Source organism: Electrona antarctica, assembly GCF_951216825.1.
Source record: "Electrona antarctica genome assembly, chromosome: 21".
Taxonomy (NCBI): domain Eukaryota; kingdom Metazoa; phylum Chordata; class Actinopteri; order Myctophiformes; family Myctophidae; genus Electrona; species Electrona antarctica.
In genome coordinates, this window is record NC_136802.1 from 6209796 (window position 1) to 6237729 (window position 27934).

At 43.6% G+C, this 27934-nt stretch overlaps 2 protein-coding genes across 2 annotated transcripts in view; both read left to right on the forward strand.

Moving 5' to 3' along the window:
• Positions 1-27934, forward strand: part of sepsecs (Sep (O-phosphoserine) tRNA:Sec (selenocysteine) tRNA synthase) — a 213204-nt gene that overhangs the window by 29949 nt on the left and 155321 nt on the right. The window lies entirely within an intron of this gene.
• On the forward strand, positions 12-27413 carry LOC306914574 (leucine-rich repeat LGI family member 2-like). Its single transcript, XM_079491673.1, has 8 exons — positions 12-288; positions 11550-11621; positions 16805-16876; positions 20416-20487; positions 21355-21426; positions 24064-24233; positions 25420-25584; positions 26410-27413. The coding sequence occupies exons 1-8, from the start codon at positions 95-97 to the stop codon at positions 27225-27227; spliced, it is 1635 nt and encodes a 544-aa protein (XP_079347799.1). The 5' UTR covers positions 12-94; the 3' UTR covers positions 27228-27413.

Consider the following 27934-nt stretch of genomic DNA (forward strand, 5'->3'; position numbering starts at 1 on the left):
TGTAGTAAACGGCCCGGCGGTGCGTTAATTCTTAATTTCGTCTCAAAGAAAGCCTCCACACACATTACATGCAAGCCCGGACTCAAAACGAAAGATGCCGCCTGCACTGCTTCACGTCTGGACGTTGTTTTCCTCGGTGTCATTGTTGTTGTGCCTGCTGCTGTGCCAGCCGGTCCACCTGAAGAAGCCTTTCCGATGCCCGTCGGCGTGCAGCTGCTCCAAGGAGTCCATCATCTGCGTCGGGTCTTCGAACGTCCCGAGGATTTCCCCCAACGATGTCAATTCTTTGTAAGTATAACGTAATTAACGCCGACCTGTAAATGCTTTCAGCTATTAGGATATATATATAGGCTATTGTTTGCTTGGTGACGTTAAGCCGTGTAGTATAATAGGCCTATGGCTAAATATTACATACCTGTCCTCAATATCTTGTTGACATAATGGAGTGACATTATTCCGGTAGTGCAGGGGGGGGGCGCCCACTCTTTTTTGACTGTAGAGCTATTTTCTAAATGACCAGCTGGACAAGATCTACCCACCGAAAAACTAATATTATGCCATTGCTGAAAATAGTTTAAATATGTACCTGAGTGGGCTTTGGAATAGCGGAGCTGCCGTTACATATTAGACAAATGCACTTTGAATGGGAAATGGAGGGGGAGAAATATGGAATAGGTAGGATTATTTTGTATTTAATTTGTACAGACAGCAACACTCTTGAAAACAAAATACTTGCATTGTGGGTTTGAGCTGACAACAGGCCATTTTGATGTCAATCAATCAAGTCACCTTAATTCAAGTGGCAGATGTCAAAATTTGACATTTAAATTAAATATTCTTTAGATAGAGGTCATGTGATCTACCTGCACAGCCTTTGTGATCTACTGGTAGATCTTATCTACCTTTTGGGCACACCTGCCCGGGTAGAGTGTCTCAGCCCTTCGGTCGCCCATCACTTACTGGTATACTCTAGTCTACAAGTTACATCTACAATCTATCTCTGGTCCATATTGACTTCTCTTTAAAGGTATATTCAGTGATTTAACTTAATTCAAATATCACTTATTTTTTGTTTTGTTGTGATAATCCTCCCTACTATGGAGTGTGCTGACCATATAAGAAGTTCCTCCCTGTCCCCAGTTAACCCCTGGGGGTCAAAAAACCTTAGGTTTCGTTTTTGGCTACGCGGCCCAGCCTTCATCCAGAGCAGAGCTAACTACAAGCTAAAAAAATAATATTGGAAGACATTTCTAAACATTTTGAATATTTTTTAAACATTTTAATAACACAAATGTTGTATGGTGTCCCTGGCATGAAATGTTTTCAGATGGGGTTCGGCCCGCAGACAAATATATACATTTTGGAGTCCTTGACTTGAAAATGAAACACTGGTTTAACAATATTAAGGAAACACGGCCAAAGTCGCTTATTATAATGGCAACACTGATTAGAACACACAGGCATGCGCACGGCCACGGAGGCGGAGCCGTGTGCAATCAGCGGTAGTAGATAAAGCCTGGTGAGGCTCAGGTGAGGTTACCAGAAACAGTCCTGACCAGACTAAGGTTCGACCACACTGGCCTAAACAAAACCCTGTTCATGATAGGGCAAAATCCCACTGATAGATGTCCAGAGTGTAACGACACAGAAAACGTGGAGCATGTCATGATGCACTGTAGGAAGTATGGGGAAGAGAGGACAATACTGAAACACTGTAGGAAGTATGGGGAAGAGAGGACAATACTGAAACACTGTAGGAAGTATGGGGAAGAGAGGACAATACTGAAACACTGTAGGAAGTATGGGGAAGAGAGGACAATACTGAAACACTGTAGGAAGTATGGGGAAGAGGACAATACTGAAACACTGTAGGAAGTATGGGGAAGAGAGGACCATACTGAAACACTGTAGGAAGTATGGGGAAGAGAGGACAATACTGAAACACTGTAGGAAGTATGGGGAAGAGAGGACAATACTGAAACACTGTAGGAAGTATGGGGAAGAGAGGACAATACTGAAACACTGCAGGAAGTATGGGGAAGAGGACAATACTGAAACACTGTAGGAAGTATGGGGAAGAGAGGACAATACTGAAACACTGTAGGAAGTATGGGGAAGAGAGGACAATACTGAAACACTGTAGGAAGTATGGGGAAGAGAGGACAATACTGAAACACTGTAGGAAGTATGGGGAAGAGAGGACAATACTGAAACACTGTAGGAAGTATGGGGAAGAGAGGACAATACTGAAACACTGTAGGAAGTATGGGGAAGAGAGGACAATACTGAAACACTGTAGGAAGTATGGGGAAGAGAGGACAATACTGAAACACTGTAGGAAGTATGGGGAAGAGAGGACAATACTGAAACACTGTAGGAAGTATGGGGAAGAGAGGACAATACTGAAACACTGTAGGAAGTATGGGGAAGAGAGGACAATACTGAAACACTGCAGGAAGTATGGGGAAGAGAGGACAATACTGAAACACTGTAGGAAGTATGGGGAAGAGAGGACAATACTGAAACACTGTAGGAAGTATGGGGAAGAGAGGACAATACTGAAACACTGTAGGAAGTATGGGGAAGAGAGGACAATACTGAAACACTGTAGGAAGTATGGGGAAGAGAGGACAATACTGAAACACTGTAGGAAGTATGGGGAAGAGAGGACAATACTGAAACACTGTAGGAAGTATGGGGAAGAGAGGACAATACTGAAACACTGTAGGAAGTATGGGGAAGAGAGGACAAGACTGAAACACTGTAGGAAGTATGGGGAAGAGAGGACAATACTGAAACACTGTAGGAAGTATGGGGAAGAGAGGACAATACTGAAACACTGTAGGAAGTATGGGGAAGAGAGGACAATACTGAAACACTGTAGGAAGTATGGGGAAGAGAGGACAATACTGAAACACTGTAGGAAGTATGGGGAAGAGAGGACAATACTGAAACACTGTAGGAAGTATGGGGAAGAGAGGACAATACTGAAACACTGCAGGAAGTATGGGGAAGAGAGGACAATACTGAAACACTGTAGGAAGTATGGGGAAGAGAGGACAATACTGAAACACTGTAGGAAGTATGGGGAAGAGAGGACAATACTGAAACACTGTAGGAAGTATGGGGAAGAGAGGACAATACTGAAACACTGTAGGAAGTATGGGGAAGAGAGGACAATACTGAAACACTGTAGGAAGTATGGGGAAGAGGACAATACTGAAACACTGTAGGAAGTATGGGGAAGAGAGGACAATACTGAAACACTGTAGGAAGTATGGGGAAGAGAGGACAATACTGAAACACTGTAGGAAGTATGGGGAAGAGAGGACAATACTGAAACACTGCAGGAAGTATGGGGAAGAGAGGACAATACTGAAACACTGTAGGAAGTATGGGGAAGAGAGGACAATACTGAAACACTGTAGGAAGTATGGGGAAGAGAGGACAATACTGAAACACTGTAGGAAGTATGGGGAAGAGAGGACAATACTGAAACACTGTAGGAAGTATGGGGAAGAGAGGACAATACTGAAACACTGTAGGAAGTATGGGGAAGAGAGGACAATACTGAAACACTGTAGGAAGTATGGGGAAGAGAGGACAATACTGAAACACTGTAGGAAGTATGGGGAAGAGAGGACAATACTGAAACACTGCAGGAAGTATGGGGAAGAGAGGACAATACTGAAACACTGTAGGAAGTATGGGGAAGAGAGGACAATACTGAAACACTGTAGGAAGTATGGGGAAGAGAGGACAATACTGAAACACTGTAGGAAGTATGGGGAAGAGAGGACAATACTGAAACACTGTAGGAAGTATGGGGAAGAGAGGACAATACTGAAACACTGTAGGAAGTATGGGGAAGAGAGGACAATACTGAAACACTGCAGGAAGTATGGGGAAGAGAGGACAATACTGAAACACTGTAGGAAGTATGGGGAAGAGAGGACAACACTGAAACACTGTAGGAAGTATGGGGAAGAGAGGACAATACTGAAACACTGCAGGAAGTATGGGGAAGAGAGGACAATACTGAAACACTGTAGGAAGTATGGGGAAGAGAGGACAATACTGAAACACTGTAGGAAGTATGGGGAAGAGAGGACAATACTGAAACACTGCAGGAAGTATGGGGAAGAGAGGACAATACTGAAACACTGTAGGAAGTATGGGGAAGAGAGGACAATACTGAAACACTGCAGGAAGTATGGGGAAGAGAGGACAATACTGAAACACTGTAGGAAGTATGGGGAAGAGAGGACAATACTGATGCACTGCAGGAAGTATGGGGAAGAGAGGACAATACTGAAACACTGCAGGAAGTATGGGGAAGAGAGGACAATACTGAAACACTGCAGGAAGTATGGGGAAGAGAGGACAATACTGAAACACTGTAGGAAGTATGGGGAAGAGAGGACAATACTGAAACAGAAGTATGGGGAAGAGAGGACAATACTGAAACACTGCAGGAAGTATGGGGAAGAGAGGACAATACTGAAACACTGTAGGAAGTATGGGGAAGAGAGGACAATACTGAAACACTGTAGGAAGTATGGGGAAGAGAGGACAATACTGAAACACTGTAGGAAGTATGGGGAAGAGAGGACAATACTGAAACACTGCAGGAAGTATGGGGAAGAGAGGACAATACTGAAACACTGTAGGAAGTATGGGGAAGAGAGGACAATACTGAAACAGAAGTATGGGGAAGAGAGGACAATACTGAAACACTGCAGGAAGTATGGGGAAGAGAGGACAATACTGAAACACTGCAGGAAGTATGGGGAAGAGAGGACAATACTGAAACACTGTAGGAAGTATGGGGAAGAGAGGACAATACTGAAACACTGTAGGAAGTATGGGGAAGAGAGGACAATACTGAAACACTGTAGGAAGTATGGGGAAGAGAGGACAATACTGAAACACTGTAGGAAGTATGGGGAAGAGAGGACAATACTGAAACACTGCAGGAAGTATGGGGAAGAGAGGACAATACTGAAACACTGTAGGAAGTATGGGGAAGAGAGGACAATACTGAAACACTGTAGGAAGTATGGGGAAGAGAGGACAATACTGAAACACTGCAGGGAGTATGGGGAAGAGAGGACAATACTGAAACAGAAGATGGCTGAGGCAGGAGGACAGTGGAACCTACTAGGTATCCTGAAACAGAAGATGGCTGAGGCAGGAGGACAGTGGAACCTACTAGGTATCCTGAGGCAAGAGGACAGTGGAACCTACTAGGTATCCTGAGGCAGGAAGACAGTGGAACCTACTAGGTATCCTGAGGCAGGAGGACAGTGGAACCTACGAGGTATCCTGAGGCAGGAGGACAGTGGAACCTACTAGGTATCCTGAGGCAGGAAGACAGTGGAACCTACTAGGTATCCTGAGGCAGGAGGACAGTGGAACCTACTAGGTATCCTGAGGCAGGAGGACAGTGGAACCTACTAGGTATCCTGAGGCAGGAAGACAGTGGAACCTACTAGGTATCCTGAGGCAGGAGGACAGTGGAACCTACTAGGTATCCTGAGGCAGGAGGACAGTGCAACCTACTAGGTATCCTGAGGCAGGAAGACAGTGGAACCTACTAGGTATCCTGAGGCAGGAAGACAGTGGAACCTACTAGGTATCCTGAGGCAGGAAGACAGTGGAACCTACTAGGTATCCTGAGGCAGGAGGACAGTGGAACCTACTAGGTATCCTGAGGCAGGAAGACAGTGGAACCTACTAGGTATCCTGAGGCAGGAGGACAGTGGAACCTACTAGGTATCCTGAGGCAGGAGGACAGTGGAACCTACTAGGTATCCTGAGGCAGGAAGACAGTGGAACCTACTAGGTATCCTGAGGCAGGAGGACAGTGGAACCTACTAGGTATCCTGAGGCAGGAGGACAGTGGAACCTACTAGGTATCCTGAGGCAGGAAGACAGTGGAACCTACTAGGTATCCTGAGGCAGGAGGACAGTGGAACCTACTAGGTATCCTGAGGCAGGAGGACAGTGGAACCTACTAGGTATCCTGAGGCAGGAAGACAGTGGAACCTACTAGGTATCCTGAGGCAGGAGGACAGTGGAACCTACTAGGTATCCTGAGGCAGGAGGACAGTGGAACCTACTAGGTATCCTGAGGCAGGAAGACAGTGGAACCTACTAGGTATCCTGAGGCAGGAGGACAGTGGAACCTACTAGGTATCCTGAGGCAGGAGGACAGTGGAACCTACTAGGTATCCTGAGGCAGGAGGACAGTGGAACCTACTAGGTATCCTGAGGCAGGAGGACAGTGGAACCTACTAGGTATCCTGGGAACAACAGGAAACGGAGTCCGGATCAAACAAAAAGCTCTGAACGAGATATGGATCTTTCACAGGATCTAGCAACACCCCTCAGTTGTCAACACCCCTCAATACTCAATAGTATAACATAGCATGTAAGGAATAAGGTGCATGGAGTCGGACTACACACTCCGGTACAGTAGGTGGCGGTATACACCTGAAATAAATTGGTTGCAACCCGCCAGTAAACCCAAAGAAGAAGAAGAAGAAGAAGGTGAGGTTACCAAACAACCGTTCAGTTTGAAATTCAAACGGCTGCAGCCAAGACGCCACTGAAGTCAGCCGGGCATCGCCATCGACAACACTTTCAAGTCAGCACTGTTACAAGCAATACTCTGAAGCAAACACGGTAGGAAAACTATTTTTATTGTATTATATTAATCTACACATTATTCACAACGGGCAATCGCGGTACTGATTTCTGTCTCATGTTGACGATGAAAATGTTAGTTTGTTTTTAAATAGCCTACTGATCATGTACCGTATACTGTGCAGTGTGTGTGTGTGTGTGTGTGGGGGGGGGGGGGGGGGGGGGGGGGGGGTTGATTGTTCCCCTCCTTAACCTAATCCAGCTGTGGGGGCTTATTCTGTGTGTGTTGGTGCTGTAGATCAGGGGTTCTCAACGTTTTTGGCCAGGGACCCCCGGAAATGCTTTGGCAATGTCTCGGGACCCCCGCCCCGCCCCCTCCCGACCCCCAATATAAATTGACTGCTACAATAACCTTAAACCATTTTGGGCGGGAACCCCTTTTGGTGTTTTAAGCATTGTTATAATTTAGCTATTGAAAAATAGCAGATCTACAAGCTCATAGCGCGCCACCGAGTGGCGCGCTATGAGCTTGTAGGTCTGCTATTTTTGAAAAATCGTGAAAATAAAATTAAAAACAAAATCTCTCTTTTTTTTTTTTTTTTTAGGGGACCCCCTAAAATAATTTGGCGACCCCCCGAGGGGTCGCGACCCACGGGTTGAGAACCCCTGCTGTAGATGGCCGGGAGGGTTCTGAGATCCCACAGTAGAACATCAACAGTTTCGCTTGAGATAGGCCTAGCCCAAGATTTAGACTCTTGAGTTTTTTCTGAGCTGCTTTCTCGTTTGCCCCACTTGTCCGGTTGGTGTGCGGGAAACAATTACACGCCGTACGGCCGTAGTTTTCAATAAAAAAAGTATTTTGATCCACTCTGTCCATATACTCTCTCGGAATCTGGCGTCCATCTTGGATTTCTCTCCATTGTAAATGCGCAACAGAACCCTGGCCGCTAGGGGCGCTGTTGCGCATTTACAATGGAGAGAAATCCAAGATGGACGTACACCAACTGGACAAGTGGGGCAAACGAGAAAGCAGCTCAGAATTTGCATTTGTACAAGGTAAGAGTGATTTCGAGGCAAAATTGGGCTCCCAAAATTGGGCAGTAGTGCCGCTTAGACTTTCGTAGAGAGCGATATCGTCAGAATCGGAAAAAACTCTACAAGAGTCTAAATCTTGGGCTAAGATAGGCCTACAAACTAACAAAATGGAGGCGGGTCACCGTTGGTGTTAAATCTATTTACCCGACACGCTATATCATGGTAACTTTTTTTTTCTCTGTGGTTCTTTGCTCTAAGATTTAACTTAAATCTTTGTGTATAATATACGACAGAACGCGGATCTGCCCAAGTCCGTCGCTCGTCTCCCCTTCATGCCAATGAGCTCCACAAATAAGGGACCCATCCTGGCAAACCATGAAAGCCAGCGTGCCCAGGTTTGTGTTGCAACTTGCAAACACTCGTCGGAACTACCTGAAGTGTAGCTCTGGTCCATAGCTCTAATGTGTCGCATTTAGAGCTATGTTACTCTCAACTTCCGCCGCTCGCATGAATGCAGACCAGCCTCTCGTCTTTAGTGTAAATAAAAAGAACGTTTTTGCTACTCACCAAAACAAAGGTGGGTTGTGTCATTAGAAAGCCTGCTTTCCTTAGTGGGAGCACTCTGAGCCCCCCAGCACACGTATAAACGGTACTTTTTGGCCAAAAGGGGATTTTGTTTCCACCGGGAAAAAAATACTTTTAGTTACTCCGCTGCGCCTTCTACCGATATTGCCCAGAGAATTGCCTCATAGATAATATTTCTCCTCCGGTGAATCCCTTTTGCCCAACAAGTACCGTTTATACGTGTGGTGGGGGGCTCAGAGTGTTTCCACTAAGGAAAGTAGGCTTTCTAATGACACAACCCGCCTTTGTTTTGGTGAGTAGCAAAAACGTTCTTTTTATTTACGTTAAAGACGAGAGGCTGGTCTGCATTCATGCGAGCGGCGGAAGTCGAGAGTAACATAGCTCTAAATGCAACGCATTAGTGCTATGGACCAGAGCTACCTGAAGTGTGTATTTTTGTAAATTACTTGAATTCCCTGCTAAATATCACAACCACAAGGGGTGGGGAAAAAGTTGTGGTTGTACTATGTTCTGACCCCTAACCCATTATTGATGCCGTTTCTGCAGAAAAGGCAGCGCAAGGAGCCAGAGGCGGTGGTCAGACCAAAGATTGTACTCAACAAGAGACTCTCCCCCTCCAGTAAGTTGATTACACCCCAGCAGTAGCTCTGGGTGTCTGCCAGAGACCCATGTTGTCTTTGTGCTGCCCTGCACAAAAATAAGCCAAGCAACACAATGCCCTAGCCTTATGCCTGAACTGTGGTTAATGGTTCCAACACCAAAGCCAACTTTTGGCTTGATTTGCACTTAGTTAATTACATTGTTAACTTAACTAGTTGGTATAAAAGTAATACAAATAACACTTGTGTGATGTGAGCGGCACCTTGATGATGTAGAGCGGTTGGCACAGCTAAAAAAAACACATTTTGATGTCCTACAGGTGTAGCTGCTAAATGGCACGCAGAAAAAAGGATATGGAGGACACGCGCAACTTCTATTTGAATATTGTAGTAAAGTCTGTCCAGCTCAAGGCTGCAGTGACCGAGAAGGACGGCATCATCAGAGCACAGCACAAAGAAATCAAAATGCAGATGGAAGCCTGTATAAACCCATGGTTGTTAAAATGTCTCTCCGCTTCTCTCAAAGGTGAAGCTGTCTGTGGCCGAGTCCAGCCTGGCTTGTACACAGACAACACTCAGAGAGACAGAGGAGAAGCTCTCCTCTTGCCAGGAGACGGTAGCCCGCCAGAGGGATGAGATCCACTCTGGCGAGATGGAGCGAAGGCGCCTACATGACTTAATGCAGGAACTCTTTCAGATTTGAAAATGTATGTAAAATTGCTCATGATTATATATTTGCTGATTCTATATTTGGGAAACCCAACACTAAAATATATATTAGGAACAAAGGGAGTCTACCAACGCGCCTCAAGCCTGAAACGGCTGATCCGGTGCTTCACAGGGACATACGTTGCAGAAGGAGGAGAGGACACTGGAGCAGCACAGACATTTAGGGCCTTTTATTAGGTGCTAGTATACAAAACGACTAACGTTTCGACCTTGCGGTCTTCATCAGAGTCATGATTTTTTTGTATACTTAGCACCTAATAAAAGGCTCTAAATGTCTGTGCTGCTCCAGTGTCATCTCCTCCTACTAAAATATATTAAGCAGATATAAAGTTAACCAATATGCTTCTCGTGTTGCTGCGGCTTGTTTTGACTTTTGTTCATTCAGTGTTGGTGGTCTTCAATGTAACATTCTGTTCTCTTCCAGGTTAATGACTGTCATTGGCACGGCTTCAGCAAATGGGAAGTAGTCGTCAGACTCGTCTAAGCCTCCGAGGACAGTCCAACACGACCTGTTGAATTTCCAAATGAACGTTTGCCCCCCTCCTGGAAGTTTTAACTGTATAGTGCGTCGCAGTCCCGCCCCCTACCAGGGCCCAGGAAATTATTCCCCGTTCATTTTCCTCATAGACATATCAAAAAGTATTTATTTAAAGACCTTTTAAGCCTCGTACAAAGCCAACTCGAGTTGTGGCAAATCGTGACAACAAACACAACTTTTCGGGCCGAACAAATAATTAGAAGAAGAGAACTTTTTTTCTTCTTTGTAATTATTTGTTTGGTCCAAAATGTGTTTATTGTCATGATTTGTCACAACTCGAGTTGGCTTTGTACGACGCTTAAAAGGTCTTTAGATAAATACTTTTTGAAATGTCTATGGGAAAAATGCATTGAATTATTTCCTGGGCCCTGGTAGGGGGCGGGACTACGACGCTCTATAGTGAGGGATTATTGTGCTTTATCTTTACAGGGGAAACCAAGCAACATTTTTGGAAATAGCCTGTGAACCATGTAGTTTCATTATTTTTCTAAACCTTTTCAATAAAAGTTTTTGGACACATTTCAGTGTGTGTGTGTGGTGTGTATGACAATAATGTCAACTTCTTTGGATGAAAGCGCTATATAAATGCAGTTAATGCACCATTACTGTCCTAATGGAAAGTTGTTTAATCAGTACACATATTTGCACAAAGGCTATATGACGGTTAAACGCATATTTCTGGTGTGTGCAAACCCTTTGACTTTGGTTGACAACTGGTTATTTGTTATGTATTTTGTGTGACTTTTTTTCTTTCTTGAGGCACTAACAAAGCAGTCATGGAAGTCATGTCATGTTTATGTTCACTATAATTGGGGTGGGGGAACACTCAAAGTGTTGGGGTCTGTGGCATAATGTATTAGCATACTTAGCTCTGGGCCATAGCTCTAATGCCCTTTACTGCAGCAAAGGGCATTAGGGCTACTGTACCAGCTTGGGGGTCCTTGCAATTAAAGGTTGCAAGTTAGGTTATTCTTGTCTTCTTCAGTTATAGCCTATATGTAGGACTAGTAGCATGCCAAAGTTTGTGCTATTGCCATTGAGAATGCATTGGGCGTTTAAGTTAAATACGGGGGGGGGGGGCATATTTTGACAGCAGAAACTGCCTGTCATAATTTCTCCCTATTCCAAAGCCCCCCCCAGGTACATTATATATTTAAACTATTTTCAGCAATGGTACACTTATTTTTTCAGTGGGTAGATCTTGTTGAGCTGGTCATTTTGAAAGTAGATCTCACGTCATAAATGTGTGGGCACCCCTGGCCTATACTAATTAATAAATAAATATATTAAAACAAATCCTTTGCCCGGGTTATGAAATGTTTAATTAGACAATGCTTTTCTTTTTTCAGTTCTTAAACGGCTATTAGAATATAACATTTAATTGTGTTCATTCTTTTTGTCTTGTTTCCCAACAGGAGCATCGTCAACGGGACGTTCTCTGAGGTCAAGGAGGCCATGTTCTCCCACATGCCTTCACTGCAACTACTGTAAGTCCTATTTCTCCCTCTCTATGATCCCTGCAGTGTTACTGATATTGTATAAACATGACGTTATTATAATTAACCTATCATGCAGCATCTAGTAAACCTGTTTCACCCCCTGTGATCCCTGTAGCTTATATGCTAAATAGTTAGCATATGGACTGCCCTTCAGAATCGGAGGAACCTTAGGAACTGAATCCAACATTGGTTGGCGGTGGCTCAGGGGTAGAGTGGCTGGATGGGAACCGCAAGGTTGCCTGTTCGAACTTGGGTTCGCCCAGAGTTAGTGTCGAAGTGTCCTTGAGCCCCTTGACTGAACCCCTAATTGCTCCTGATGTGCTGGTCGGTACCTTGCATGGTTTCCGCTGCCATTGGTGTGTGAATGGGTGAATTGATGCACAATCTATGTAAAGCGCCTTGGATAAAGGCGCTATATAAATGCACCATTTACCATCACTTTGTGTGCCCTTTCAACATTTTCAAAATAGTGACCCAGGGTGCCCAATGTTATTTTTGACATTTATTTTATTTTTTATAAAAATCACAAAAAAAATGTTTTTTTATTTTTTGTTTTTTTTAGGACGTCCACAGACGTCCTGGGCACCCCATAGCGGTAATTCCCAGGACGTCTGTGGACGTCTTGGGCACAAAATGTGTTGTTAACATTGAGGAACCGGAATTGGTTCACATTTGGATCACATTTGGAACTGTTGTTTCTGGAAAGGCTTTTATCACACTCACTCACACACTCACTCACTCACACACTGTCAGAGCTGGTATGTGAACTTTTATCACACTCACTCACACACTGTCAGAGCTGGTATGTGAACTTTTATCACACTCACTCACACACTGTCAGAGCTGGTATGTGAACTTTTATCACACTCACTCACACACTGTCAGAGCTGGTATGTGAACTTTTATCACACTCACTCACACACTGTCAGAGCTGGTATGTGAACTTTTATCACACTCACTCACACACTGTCAGAGCTGGTATGTGAACTTTTATCACACTCACTCACACACTGTCAGAGCTGGTATGTGAACTTTTATCACACTCACTCACACACTGTCAGAGCTGGTATGTGAACTTTTATCACACTCACTCACACACTGTCAGAGCTGGTATGTGAACTTTTATCACACTCACTCACACACTGTCAGAGCTGGTATGTGAACTTCACTCACTCACACACTGTCAGAGCTGGTATGTGAACTTTTATCACACTCACTCACACACTGTCAGAGCTGGTATGTGAACTTCACTCACTCACACACTGTCAGAGCTGGTATGTGAACTTCACTCACTCACACACTGTCAGAGCTGGTATGTGAACTTCACTCACTCACACACTGTCAGAGCTGGTATGTGAACTTCACTCACTCACACACTGTCAGAGCTGGTATGTGAACTTCACTCACTCACACACTGTCAGAGCTGGTATGTGAACTTCACTCACTCACACACTGTCAGAGCTGGTATGTGAACTTCACACACTGTCAGAGCTGGTATGTGAACTTCACTCACTCACACACTGTCAGAGCTGGTATGTGAACTTCACTCACTCACACACTGTCAGAGCTGGTATGTGAACTTCACTCACTCACACACTGTCAGAGCTGGTATGTGAACTTCACACTCACTCACACACTGTCAGAGCTGGTATGTGAACTTCACTCACTCACACCCTGTCAGAGCTGGTATGTGAACTTCACTCACTCACACACTGTCAGAGCTGGTATGTGAACTTCACTCACTCACACACTGTCAGAGCTGGTATGTGAACTTCACTCACACACTGTCAGAGCTGGTATGTGAACTTCACTCACACACTGTCAGAGCTGGTATGTGAACTTCACTCACACACTGTCAGAGCTGGTATGTGAACTTCACTCACACACTGTCAGAGCTGGTATGTGAACTTCACGGCTGCATGCTGTACAATTTAAAAAATACCGGTGGTTCTCAAACTTTTACATTTCAAGTACATTTCAAGGAGCATCGTCACTCTGAGAGTGTACAAAATGGGTCCATTTGGTTTCATTCGTAGACAGACGCCCAGCAAACCAATTGAATGTCCTACATAATATGAATACAAGGCCTAAGGGGCAACCCATGGGCAATGATTACATCCATTGTGTTAGTTAGGGAAACATCTGGTGCAGTAACTTGCCTGGCTGTGTACTGGCTGATGAGCTGCATGTGGGAACTGATGTTATAACATTCACAGCTCTTCATCTTTAACCCTGGCATCCCTGTTTTGGACATTTCATTATAGGTGGGGAAATAAATAAAATAAGAAATAGCAGATCTATACTGTTTGTATAACAGCTCACACAACGCACGACACCACACCGCGTTGTGAGCTTGTAGATTGGACGCGAGTGGGCGAGTTATGCATCTTCCGCAGCTGTAGTGGATTTGAGCTTGAGAGCAATGATCACGCCATACTAATCATCATACTTACAGGAAGCCATTGATCTACTCCAATATTGATTGTTATGATGTCAGCGTAAACATATAGGCGTGGCAGGTATGCTAAGAGCATTTCACCCCCTTGCACCGAGTCAAGGGGAGAGTGCAACATCTCTCCTTTCCATTTGTCAATTATTTTTGCTATTAAAACCTTACTCTTTCCCTGATACTATTGGGATCCACAACATTCCCATGTTGTGGATCCCGATCATATCCACATTTCGATGTTTTCACTACAAACCCACCACTTATCATTATACCTTTTAAAATGTAGCGCTAGAACAACACAGTCTCTTCAATGTTGAAGATTTGCTTATAGACGAAATGACTAAAAAACAGTGACATTAATTATATATAGGGGGTATCCATCCGTAGCTTGCACCTCTGAGGGTGGACACAGCTTAATTGCACATTCTAAAACTAGGCCTTTTATTTTTGCTTACAAGTAGTGTTGGTAACTGGAGCATACTGCTGATCACGACATTTCACAGCACCAAAATACAGTGGAAAGGTTGAGCGTGGGCAGAAAGTAAGCATATGATATCATCGCCCTCTTCAGTCTTTGTCTCACAGTAGTGCAAGCCTAGTATGAAAGCATTTTATCTCTCGGAAGCCATGGTTCTCTCCTGCAGTCCATATGAACACTCTAACCACAAGGCCACTGTCTGTCATGTTGTTGTTGTTGTTGTTCATGAGCTGCTTACGTGACCTCTCTGCCAGTCTCTGGCCCCGCCCTGCCCTGCCCTGCCCTGCCCTGCCCTGCCCGATAATGCAAGCAGGTGACTTTTGTTTGGGGGTCAGAGCAGCAAGATGGCGTTTAGCCCTTTGTAACACAATAGTCACTTCAGCGACGTGCACACATACACATCAAAGGGAGCTTCAGCCCCTGCCCTTTTACCCGTCTGTAAAACAACTGCCCTCTCCAGACCATAAATGTAGCGTTTACTACATGGTGAAAGAAATGCAAATGCCACTCCTTTCCATGCCACACCGGAAGGAAGGCAGCATTCAGGAGAATTGCTTTTTTTCCCGAAGTCTCCTGAACTTGAACACAGTATTTTGCGTTGAACAAATTTGTTTAGAAATCCATGATGTCGTTACACACCGCATCTCCACTAGCTAAAGAGTGCTGGGTTGGGGCCCGAAAATAGCTGATCTACAAGCTCTCAACGTGTTCATTGTTTTAATGACATTTGATTTGTGTGTTAGTGACAAAACAAACATTAGACTCTGTCCATTGTTAATGGTGTTTTTGAGTGTGTGGAGCTATGTGGGTGGCTGGGTGGGTGCCTGGCTGGGTATGAGCACGAAAACAGCATGGCTGTTTTTCACCACCTGTGCGCAACCTAACACACACACAAACACACACGCACATATTAACTGTATATATGGTGATTTTGGGAGTGACAGTACAGTACAGTACAGTACAGTACAGTACAGTACAGTACAGTACAGTACAGTACAGTACAGTACAGTACAGTACAGTACAGTACAGTACAGTACAGTAGAGGGTACAGTAGAGGGACCCCCACACGGTAACTCTGTCATTTCTCAACCGTTTCACACACACACGGAGTTGCACCACTCACTTCACACAGGTGTGATTTTTAATGTTGGTCTAGACGAGGCAAACATTAAACCTGTATAGGGGCTAGAGCCCCTCAATAATAGCCAGTCTACGTTTACAGTGTGAGCTTGTAGATCTGCTCTATCATTATTATCATTATTTAATCTTCTTAAATTCACACTTATAATGACATGCCCACAATAGGGACACCAGGTTGTAAGTGTATGTCTGTGGGTTCTATAAATATTTAACAAAAAGTATTAACAAGATCTTGACTAAATAAGAACTATAGGATCAATTGGAACGCTTGGAAGAAACCAGCACAAAACCAGCACTCACGGAACTCATGTTTTATGGCACTCTTAATTTATTTAAATGTTGACATGGTATATATGCTGCAGAGCAGCAGCAACGAACGCGTTTCGGCGTTCAAGCCTTCATCAGCGTTGTCTGCTAGAGACACGGGAAGTGTCACATTATATAGTCTCCCTAGGTGAGACAACTTCCTCTGTCCCGTGCAGACACATGATTGAACACACAGCCAACTTGTACCAAAAGTGCAACACAGACTCATACAAGAATAAATATATCAAGTGCAAGACAATAAGTCCTAAAACACTACAGGAATCCATAAAAAAGCACAGCCAGATAAATAAAATAAAAAAACATTTAAAAAACTGAACATAGAGTTCATGTCATCAGTTCACGTCCTATCTGCCAGGGAGACTACAGTTCAAAAGTCTGATCGCCTGGGGAAAGAAACTGCTCTGCATCCTTTCCGTCCTGGCACTGATGCTCATTGTTGTTCATACAAGGCCTGCAAAAGCACACAGAGTGAGTAAGTGTGCAAAAGAACATCTACAAATAAACCAGACGGTATCATTTGAACACCATGATGTCATATATAATAACGAAGATGGGTGAAATTGTACACTCAGCTCATGGGTGCTATACAGTACGTTTGGCAAGGTTTGCATCTTTTGGACTATAGCGGGTGCCGAATTGCTAGGCAAGCAACATGAACGACCTTCCAAAATAATGTTGATGATAATGTTGATGTGCATCCACTCTGTTCATCGCAGGAAAACATGCTTTCAATGATCACGCTCATTAGGTATTTTTTGTCTCCCTTTTTTTTCCCAGGCTTTTGAATTCAAATTCTCTTACAACTATAAGGGATGACGCATTCACTGGCCTTCCTCACCTGGAATACTTGTAAGTACCGGCTTACGCTGTTTGTTCTTCTACCAAGACCTTTATACAGTACACTACACCAGGGGCGCCAACTCTTCTTTAACTGTAGAGCTACTTTCAAAATGACCAAAATGATCTACCCACCGGAAAACAATATTATGCTGAAAATAGTTTAAATATGTACCTGAGTGGGCTTTGGAATAGCAGAGCTATTAGACAAATGCACTTTGAATGGGAAATTGAGAGGGAGAAATATGGAATAGGTAGGATTTTGTTTTGTATTTAATTTGTAATGCTATAGTACAGACAGCAACACTCTTGAAAACAAAATCCTTGCATTGTGGGTTTGAGCTGACAACAGGCCCCTTTGATGTCAATCAATCAAGTCACCTTAATTCAAGTACGTGGCAGATATTGTTTTTACATTTAAATTAAATATTCTTTAGTGGTCATGTGATCTACCTGCACAGCCTTTGTGATCTACTGGTAGATGGTGATCTATCTTTTGGGCACACCTGCTTTACACACTCTTTCATGTACATTTTACTACTTATTCAGTGCTCTTGTATGATAACTTTGTTTTTTTTATCATACCTTTAAAAATGTTTGTTTTTGTTGTCTCCGCCAGGCCGAAGGCATGGCCGAGACTCTATTTTCGGCCCTGTCCCTCCATTCATGTCCGTTTTTCTTCCCTCTATTATCACGTGATCACGATGTATCTGTCAGGTTTTTTTTAGATTCTATTCTGATTGACTACGATTGGCTTTCAAAGTTTGCCGGAGGGGCCTGTTTTGCACGACATGCTACAAGTAAGGGATAATATCTGGCTAGGTGGTCATTGTCGGGAGATAATTCACCGACAGGGAGTTTAACCACCGAGGCGAAGCCGAGGTGGTTACACTCCCTGAAGGTGAATTATCTCCCGACAATGACCACCTAGCCAGATATTATCCCGCTTATTACATGGCTAACTAACATAAATTAATCCATTGATCCAAAACACAACAAAAAAAGTATTCCATAACTTCGCGCTGGCTGCGTCTGCCCAGCTGCAGGGCTGAAGCACTGTCGGAAAACAAGGAAGTGAGTTGATCAAATAGAATCCATTTTCGGGTCCAGCTGCTTCGTCTATTTCTCGCTCAAATGTTTTCAAAAACATTTTTAAGAGCAATGTTTAGCTGTAAATTACATTGTGTGTCAGTAGTGTGTGTGTTTACATGGCTGTTATGTTGGAAACGGCAGTAAATCAAGCGGGCGCAGCCGCGCAGCTGGTGGTGCTCAGAGGGTTTGATTAGGCAGCGGTCATTATACAGCGGAGCGGTCATTATCATGAGATAACTCACCGCTGAATTAAGCGATTGACCAATCAGAATCAAGCATTCAACCAAGCCATGTAATAAGCACCAATAGACTGACCGGTGGGGAATTTTGCACTAACACTCCCAGCAGGCCAAGGAAGAATCTCCACCCATTGGGCAGTATTATGCGTGTCTTAATAATAATAATAATAATAATAATAAAACTTTATTTGTATAGCACCTTTCATGACATGAAATGCAGCTCAAAGTGCTTTACACAAAAAAGAAAAGAAAAGCAGGGCATAAACAATACAGTGAGGACATGAATTAAGTACCAGGTCATATTACTAAACTTAAGACCTGGAGGCATGATCAATGCCATTTGGATATTCTGAGAGGCCAAACAGCATTGATCACGCCTCCAGGTCTTAAGTTTAGTAATAAGACCTGGTACTTAAGACACGCATAATACTGCCCATTAATGTGTTTTCAAATTGGCAGCGCCATGACACAGAGTAAACACATGTTTTGCTACTACTATTACAGATTTTGTCCAAACCGCACGCAAATCGTTATATTTTATATCTCTGTAGTCATGTGATCATGTCGTATCTGTCACATTTCCCATATTCCTTTCCGATTGGCTATGATTGGCTTCCAAGGTTTGCGGGGGTGGCCTGTTTTGCAGAAGACACCACACATCATGAAACTGCACGCACATTCCAAGGAAGTCAAGTCAAGGAAGAACCTCCTTCCCAAATGTGTCAAATCTCCTCATTGTTGTACAACAGCCCACTTGTTGTAACACAGCCCACATTGTTGCACAACAGCCACGTTTTGGCCTATAATTCTTGAACCCTAGAGTGTACAATCAACATCTTTTATCCCCCGGATTCCTGGGATCAGGACACTTCTGGGTCAACCACAACCAAGCTTGGCCAAACCATATTAATATCTGCCGAGGGCTATATATATATATTATTTTTTTTGCACTGGCAGATTCGCCTATAGTTTCCAGGCTATCATGACACAATTTATAGGCTCCGCCAGGTTACCTTTTCTGCCAAAAAAAACCTGCTACTACTCCTAGATTTTGTCCACAACTCACACAAACTGGTACGCGTTAACTCTGGGGTCATGCGATCAAGATGTGTGTCAGATCTCATTCCAATTGGCCATGATGACTGCCTTTCAAAGTTTCCAGGCCCTGAGTTTGCAACCCGGCCTGGCGGAGACATGTGCTCACTGCTTGGAGGAGCGCAGTTATCTAGTTCTATACCTGTATGCTGGACTAAGCACAGTCTGGCGGGGTATGCCAGACTATATATATATATATATATATATATATTCAAAGATTTGTGCCACATTTTCACGTTTTTTCAAAAAATAGCAGACCTACAAGCTCGTAGCGCGCCACTCAGTGGCGCGCTATGAGCTTGTAGATCTGCTATTTTTCAATAGCTAAAGTATAACATAATGCTTAGTTAAAACACCAAAAGGGGCTCCCACCCACCACTATATACTCAGGAGTCCCCCAGGGCTAAAAACTTGGTTTTACCCTCTTCACTAAATCTTTTCACTTGTAGATCTTCTATTTTCACAGACTGTTCTGCCCCAGAATAGCTACGCTAGGGTTCATGTGGTTAAAGTATAAGTAGAGGTTGATATGAGCGTAAAAACTAAATATAACCGCAGCCATGGCATTGTCAGCCAGCTAATTATAATGGAGAGAAGTTTATGAAAGTGGCTGAGTGTATACTGTATATATATATATATATGTCTCTTCCAGGCGTCTGAGTTTGGAGCTATACTCTCTGTGGTTGGCAAATGGCCCATTGTAGAAAAGAACCTTGCATTCTGATTACTACGAGGAATGTTATGTAAGCAGCGGATATTCTGGCTCTGTAAAAGAAGTGCTCTTAAGCAGTCTGGTTCTCTTCGACCGACCTGCCACACCAATCCTTACCCTAAACTGAAACCCTATAGAGCGTCGCAGTTTCCTCATAGACATTTAAAAAAAAAACGAACAAATAATTAGAAAGAAGAAAAAAACGGAAGGTTACAACACTTTTGTGTTGTTTTTCTTCTTTGTAATTATTTGTAATGTATTTGTTTTACTGCTAGAGCTGTAAAAGTCTTCTCTCACGGGGGTCCCTGGCATTGTCTCTTCAATGCCAGGGGGTCCTTGACGTGAAAAAGGATCCACTGTGCTAGATTGTTTGTTCTGATTTAACTGTGCTGTTGTTGTGCTCTGCTCTACAGGTTCATTGAGAGTAACAAGCTGGAATATGCTTCCAAATATGCCTTCCGAGGACTCAGAGACCTGACTCACCTGTAGGTTTCACATGATGTCATCTCTCATAACACATGCTGTCATATAGCACTCTCTCATAACATGTCATATAGCACATCTATCATAACATGTCATATAGCACATCTCTCATAACATGTCATATAGCACATCTCTCATAACATGTCATATAGCACATCTCTCATAACATGTCATATAGCACATCTCTCATAACATGTCATATAGCACTCTCTCATAACATGTCATATAGCACATCTCTCATAACATGTCATATAGCACTCTCTCATAACATGTCATATAGCACATCTCTCATAACATGTCATATAGCACTCTCTCATAACATGTCATATAGCACATCTCTCATAACATGTCATATAGCACTCTCTCATAACATGTCATATAGCACATCTCTCATAACATGTCATATAGCACATCTCTCATAACATGTCATATAGCACATCTCATAACACATGCTGTCATCTCTCATAAAGACATAAAGGACTCAGAGACTTGACTCACCTGTAGGTTTCACATGCTGTCATCTCTCATAAAGAAATACAATTTGGGGAATGTTTTGTAATGATAAACTATAGTTTTGACTACTGCTAGTACAGCTGCTGTGTAAAGTTGGTTTTCCTTGACTATCACAAGGTTCACGATCAGCATGGTGAACTTGTATAACTAACTTTGATAAAGTTTATATTATGTAAATATATTGTATTGCTAGTATAATACATTATTACACAGTCATGGTTTTCGCCAAAGAGTTTATTTGAGCTTATAGATCATCTATTCTCATTGCAATCAAGATTAACTCCTATAGCAAGCATACTTTGTGTGAAACCCAGCTGGATGCCATTAGTCACATTGACATAGCTGTTGTCTCGCAGGTCTTTGGCAAACAACAACCTAAAGGCCCTGCCCAGGGACCTCTTCACTGACATGGATTCACTCATAGAGCTGTAAGTATGTCTTCTGGTCACTCCCCCACCCCACACCCGTACAATTGGCCATATTCAGACTGCAGCCATCTTGCCAGCAAGGTGATACCTATAGGTGATACTTCCCATAGACAGCCCATTCATCCAAACAGAAAAGTCCTATCTAATTATATTAAACAACATCAAAATCAACATTGCAGCTGTAGGGAAAGCTTGAATTATCATCTTACAATCTGCAAAGTTTTTGTTTAATAAAAATCCACCGTAGACATTTTTTTTTTTTTTTAAAGGTTTATTTATTGATAATGCAGACATCATCATTATTCAAAACAATGAATTACAGAATCATGATTTCCTTTTTTTTTTTTTTTAACATGACAAGACAAACTCAAAAGAAAAAGACAAAAAACAGCAAAAAACAAACCCCCCCCCCCACCCCCCACCCCAACCCCAGAAAGGTAAACTACACAGCTCTCATTACTCTGTATTGTACACAACACCACTTGACAACAACTCGGATAAATAAATAAAAATAACAATATAAATAAAACAAAATCAACCCAGAGGAGATATTGACGGAAGAACCTCAAAGAACCTACCCCATATTTTTTCAAAAGTAGCAGGCTTTCTCCTTACATTGTACAGTATCTTTTCAGGAGTACAGTATGATGAAAGCTCATTCAGCCAGTGTCTCTGTGAAGGTGAGTTTTCAGATTTCCAATTAACCAATATGATTTTCTTCGCAGCTGTACTGGCGAGTAACACAAAATACTCTTTATAATAATTTGTGTTGATCAACGTAACGTCACCCAGTAACCAAATTCTTGGATCAGGTGGTATTTCAACCTCTATGATATCAGAGACAGTAGACATGATGAACTTCCAGTAATCAATCAGAAGTGGGCAGCTCCATAACATATGCAATAGGCAGCCTTCTGTTATCTTACATCTTTGGCACATAGGGGAAATGCTCCTATCAATCTTGTGTAACCTGAGTGGGGTAAAGTAAGTCCTGTGAAAAATGTTAAACTGCATCTGTCTATGTTTGGTGGAAATCAGAACCCTCTGAGCCCTCTCTAAAATTATTTCCCAATCCACATCATCATAAGTGCATCCCAAGTCTGTCTCCCATTTATGTTTAATATTCAATGTATTGTAAATTGGTAAATTATTATTTAGAATACTATATATGGAGGAAGTTACCGTAGACATTTTATGAGCTACTTCCTGTCAAGAAATTCCTTGCAGATGATTATTTTCTAAGTGTCAGAGTTTGGAAGCGCTCGTTATTAGTAAAGCAACCTCCTGCTGCCTCCTGCATTATGTGCACATTCAAAACAGGTGGTACACACGGGCTGTTGAGTGATATTCAACGAGCGCTACCAAAATTTTATGAGCTACTCCCTTGACAGGGAGTAGCTCATAAAATGTCTACGGTGGATTTTTATGAAACAAACACTTTGCAGATAGTAAGATGATAATTCAAGCTTTCCCTACAGCTGCAATGTTGGTGATTTTGACGTTGTTTAATATAATTAGATAGGACTTTTCTGTTTGGATGAATGGGCTGTCTGTGGGAAGTATCACCTAGGTATCACCTTGCTGGCAAGATGGCTGCGGTCTGAATATGACTCTCTTCAGTTCATGAAGAAATCTGCTTAGAAAGGTTGCATCGGGATGCACAGACCATGTTGTCAGTGTTGACAGAAACGTTCGCCATATTTTTCAATATATGTTTTTTCATAAATGAATGCCCTCTTTTATGCTGTAGCGAATAAAAAAAATCTACGAGGGCATGTGGTGAGCACATGCCCAAAATAGGGACACACCATATACGTAGGTAGAAAGTGTGGATTGTATTGTATAATATTTTACCAATGTGAGCCTTTTAAGTACATTGGATTTATTGGAACAAAGGTTCTCTTTTTCTATTTACTAATGGGTTTAGACATAAATAATACAGTACAATCTGTGCCCGACAGTGATGATACAGTATGCTCATTCCGGGTTTGAATCCAACCCTTGTCTCGAATGTCTGTCCTCCCTCTCTCTCTCTCTCTCTCTCTCTCTCTCTCTCCCCTCTCTCTCTCTCTCTCTCTCTCTCTCCCCCTCTCTCTCCCCCTCTCTCTCTCTCTCTCTCTCTCTCTCTCTCTCTCTCCCCCCCTCTCTCTCGCTCCTCTCTCTCTCTCTCTCTCTCTCTCTCTCTCTCTCTCTCTATCTCTCTCTCTCTCCTCTCTCTCTCTCTCTCTCTCTCTCTCTCTCTCTCTCTCTCTCTCTCTCTCTGGGCTCCATTTTCGTCACCGCTAAACCCCTTATCCCTAAACTTCTTTGCCTTTTTTTTTTTTACTATTTTGCTAAACATTTTTGAATAGTTAAAATGGCCAGTCTACAAGCTCACAACGTGTCAATGTAGATTGGCTAGTTGAACTATTCAAAAATGTTTTTCAAACTAGTAAAAAAAAGGCAAAAAAGTTTAGGGATAAGGGGTTTAGCGATGACGAAAATGGAGCCCAGTCTCTCTCTCTCTCTCTCTCTCTCTCTCTCTCTCTCTCTCTCTCTCTCTCTCTCTCTGCGATTAGTTTCCTGTCTCTCTGTGACATCTCTCCATGACATCCTAATTTGTTTATCCGTCCTGACAACAACATGACCTTCTTGCAGTGACCTGCGAGGCAACGCCTTTGAGTGTGACTGCCGTGCCAAGTGGCTGATGCTGTGGCTGAAGAACACCAACGCCACGGTGTCCGATGTCGTGTGTGTCGGGCCCGAGGACATGAAGGACAAGCGGCTCAATGATATGAGCAGTCTGCACAACGAATGCATCTCCACGGGTGAGAAAAAAGACCTGAGCCAGCTGGAAAACCTTTTTATTTAGGGATGGTAGCATAATCGGAAAATGCCATATTGCATGTTCTCCCCGTGTCCCCTAGGCCCTAGGGGACACGGGGAGAACATGCAATATGGGTACCTACCCTAGGGCCTAGGGTAGGTACCCTCACAAAAAACATGCAGTAATCCTGGTCTCTAAACTGCCTCCCCCTGGCCAGCCGGGGTGCCTGATGGAGGGGAAAGGAACTGGTTGGAATAACGTGTTCCTTCCACGCGCTACGTCCAACCAGGGAAACTCCCCCCTGTCACGTGTAAAGGAGCAACTTGGACACTCAGGCATGAAGGAAGCATGAGTTCAAGTCCGTTGCTCTCCCCATGTCCCCCATATATGGGGACTAGGTTGGTGGAGGGTGTGTAGAGCCCAGGATCACATTGGATAATTGACACAGGGGTGAAAAATGGGTTACAATATCGTGGGATAAAAATTATAAAAAAGAAATAAAAAATGCCATATCGGTATCGGAATGGTCTCAAAATAATACAGATTATTTAATCGTTTTTTTACCAGCAAAAAATTAATTAAATTAAAAATATATATTCATTTAATTTGTGTACTCATCTCATTCAGTATTCATTCAGTTGTGAAAACAGACACTTGGAAGAGAGTTTAGGCTATTTATTGATTGATTGAATACTTTATTAACAGGCTTTGGGCCAATAAGCCCCTATAGGGCCTAGGCTTGTTTCCATTGTGGTCCTCTGTATAATATCGGAATCGGTCTGAATCGGTATCGGCAGATATGACCCTGCAAATAATCGGAGATCGGATATCGGTCATAATTTCATAATTGTGCACCCCTACTTTTATTTATTTTTTATTTTTTTCGCTGAACACCTAATTCATATTTTCCATACATACGGCATTGTCGCTCGCCAAAAATAACAGATTTCCAAGTGCAAAAATGTGTTACATTGCATTCAAGCGAATAATAAAAATGTAAAATGTATGAAGTTATTTCCGGTAAGTGACACCACCGTAGAATCAATGATATAGGCTTAATTAATCAGCAACAGGCAGTGACTTACAACAATCTATTAAAGTAGATCGACATCCCTGCTTCAACTTTATTGTTAGATGAACTTCATACCCAATATCTAAACTCACTTAAGAACCTTTTCTCTTCACAGATTTCGTCCTCCACCAGTCTGTGGTATCTGAGTCTCTCTCTGTCGACACATTCAACTACAAGAACGATGTCTATGTGGCGATCGCAGCTCCCAACGCGGAGAGCTGTCTGGTTTTCCAATGGGACCACATAGAAATGAACTACAGGACTTATGACAACATCACAGGTATGATATGGATATAACTTACCTCTTGAGTTTAGACACTAACCTGACAAACAAAAATAAAGAGACAATAGTACCATACTATTGCCTATCTAACAAATATGTACAAAAAGCAGGCTTCCGTGGCCCGGTGCTCAGACATATAGAATTACTAAAGGATTATAGCATCGGACGGGGTTTACTAAATAGACAATTAATTATAGCAACTCTAGCCATGATGTTGTTACTACTCTGTGCATGCTCTCTTTGCACGGAGGGCGCACTGTCACCAGCCTACTCCACTCTGGAGATCAGCTCTGTCACCAGCCTACTCCACTCTGGAGATCAGCTCTGTCACCAGCCTACTCCACTCTGGAGATCAGCTCTGTCACCAGCCTACTCCACTCTGGAGATCAGCTCTGTCACCAGCCTACTCCACTCTGGAGATCAGCTCTGTCACCAGCCTACTCCACTCTGGAGATCACTGTCACCAGCCTACTCCACTCTGGAGATCAGCTCTGTCACCAGCCTACTCCACTCTGGAGATCAGCTCTTGGACAGTGGCCAGGAATGAAGTCCTCAGAACGCCTTTAAGCCGTCAGGTGGGTGCAGGTGCAGGAGCTGGTTGGAGGAGCGAGGTGCGGAGCGGGCGACCAACAGCGGAGCGTCGGTAACGCTCTCCACCAATGGCAGCACTGATGGAGCTGCAGGGAGGGAATAGGCAACGGGGCGCACGCCAATACAGACACACAGCCCAGACCCACATACCTATAGGACTACGGCCGTAACACCTCATGTCATTGATTATTGATTGATGTTCATGGCTGTCATTCCCCCCTTGCTCTTTAGGTCAGTCCATCGTCGGATGCAAGGCGGTGGTCATCCAGGATCAGGTGTTTGTCATCGTGGCTCAGCTCTTCGGTGGCTCACACATCTACAGGTTTGACGAGGACCAGAGCAGGTTCAACAAGTTCCAAGACATCGAGGTGTCCAAGATCTCCAAGCCCAACGACATAGAGTCTTTCCAGATCAATAACGAGTGGTACTTTGTGATCGCGGACAGCTCCAAAGCGGGGCTGTCCACCCTGTACAAATGGAACGACAAGGGCTTCTACTCGTACCAGTCCTTGCACGAGTGGTTCCGCGACACGGACGCAGAGTTCCTGGACCTGGACGGCAAGGCGCACCTCATCTTGGCGAGCCGCTCCCAGGTGCCGGTGATCTACCAGTGGAGCCGGAGCAACCAGAAGTTCGCCCTGCAGGGCGAGATCCCCAGCATGGAGGACGTGGTGGCCGTGAAGCACTTCCGCATCAAGGAGGAGCTCTACCTGGCCATGACACGCTACATCGGCGACTCCAAGGTCCTGCGCTGGGGCGCCAAGCTCTTCACGGAGATCCAGGCCCTGCCGTCGCGAGGTTCCATGATCCTGCAGCCGTTCTCCTTCAAGGAGCGCTACTACCTGGCCCTGGGCAGTGACTATACGTTCTCTCAGATCTACCTGTGGGACGATGAGCAGAAACTATTTGAGCGCTTCAAGGAGGTCTACATCCAGGCGCCGCGATCCTTCACCGTGGTCTCCACTGACCGCAGGGACTTCCTCTTTGCCTCCAGCTTCAAGGGCAACACCCAGATCTTTGAACACATTATCATTGACTTGAGCTTGTAAGCTAGTTTTGGAGGGGCTGTGCCTTATTGCCCCCATCCCATCCCATCCCATCCCATCCCATCCCACCTCCCCCCCATGCATCCAATGTCTTCCACTTAAAAAAAAATATATATCATTTTTGAAGGGGAAACGGGATATTTACTAATAAGTGTCAATTCTTCTTTGGTTCTTCTGTTATTATTTATATTATGCCAGCACTCATTGTATGTCCTTTTACATGATTTTATTTACCTCTGAGAGTGAAAACGTACGCGTTTCTGCCTGTATGGCCTTCCTCAGCGTTTGAATGCACACAGGCCGAAACGTGTACGTTTTCATTCTCAGAGGTAAATAATCATGTAAAAGGACATACAATGAGCCTTGCACCTAGACGGATTTTGTTTGAACCTGGAGTGCTGCGGGTTGTCTGCTACGGCAGTACTTTTCTCTCATTATTTGTATTATTCCTGGAGCATTCAGCTGAGCTTGGTTGAGTGTGTCTTGTACAATCAAGCCTTGTTTTATGATCTATTCTCGTGGCCTCACGGACTTTTAGAAGTACAACAGCTTATACTAGGAGAGCATGTGAAAGACAGTCAAGCAGGGAAACAGTTCATTGAACATTTCGATTCCCATCATAGGCACTGTCTGTTGAAGGCTTTGAAACAACATTTTGAGCCGTTTTCTGGATGTACAGTATGACTTTTCAAATCTCAAATTTCATAGTC

What these genes read in the sequence shown, in the direction of transcription:
- LOC306914574 (XM_079491673.1), top strand. Translation starts at nt 95, where the DNA reads ATGCCGCCTGCACTGCTTCACGTCTGGACGTTGTTTTCCTCGGTGTCA. An exon ending in CTCAGAGACCTGACTCACCT is followed by an intron (nt 20,488 to 21,354) that starts GTAGGTTTCACA and finishes GTTGTCTCGCAG; the next exon opens with GTCTTTGGCAAACAACAACC. An exon ending in GACTTATGACAACATCACAG is followed by an intron (nt 25,585 to 26,409) that starts GTATGATATGGA and finishes CTTGCTCTTTAG; the next exon opens with GTCAGTCCATCGTCGGATGC.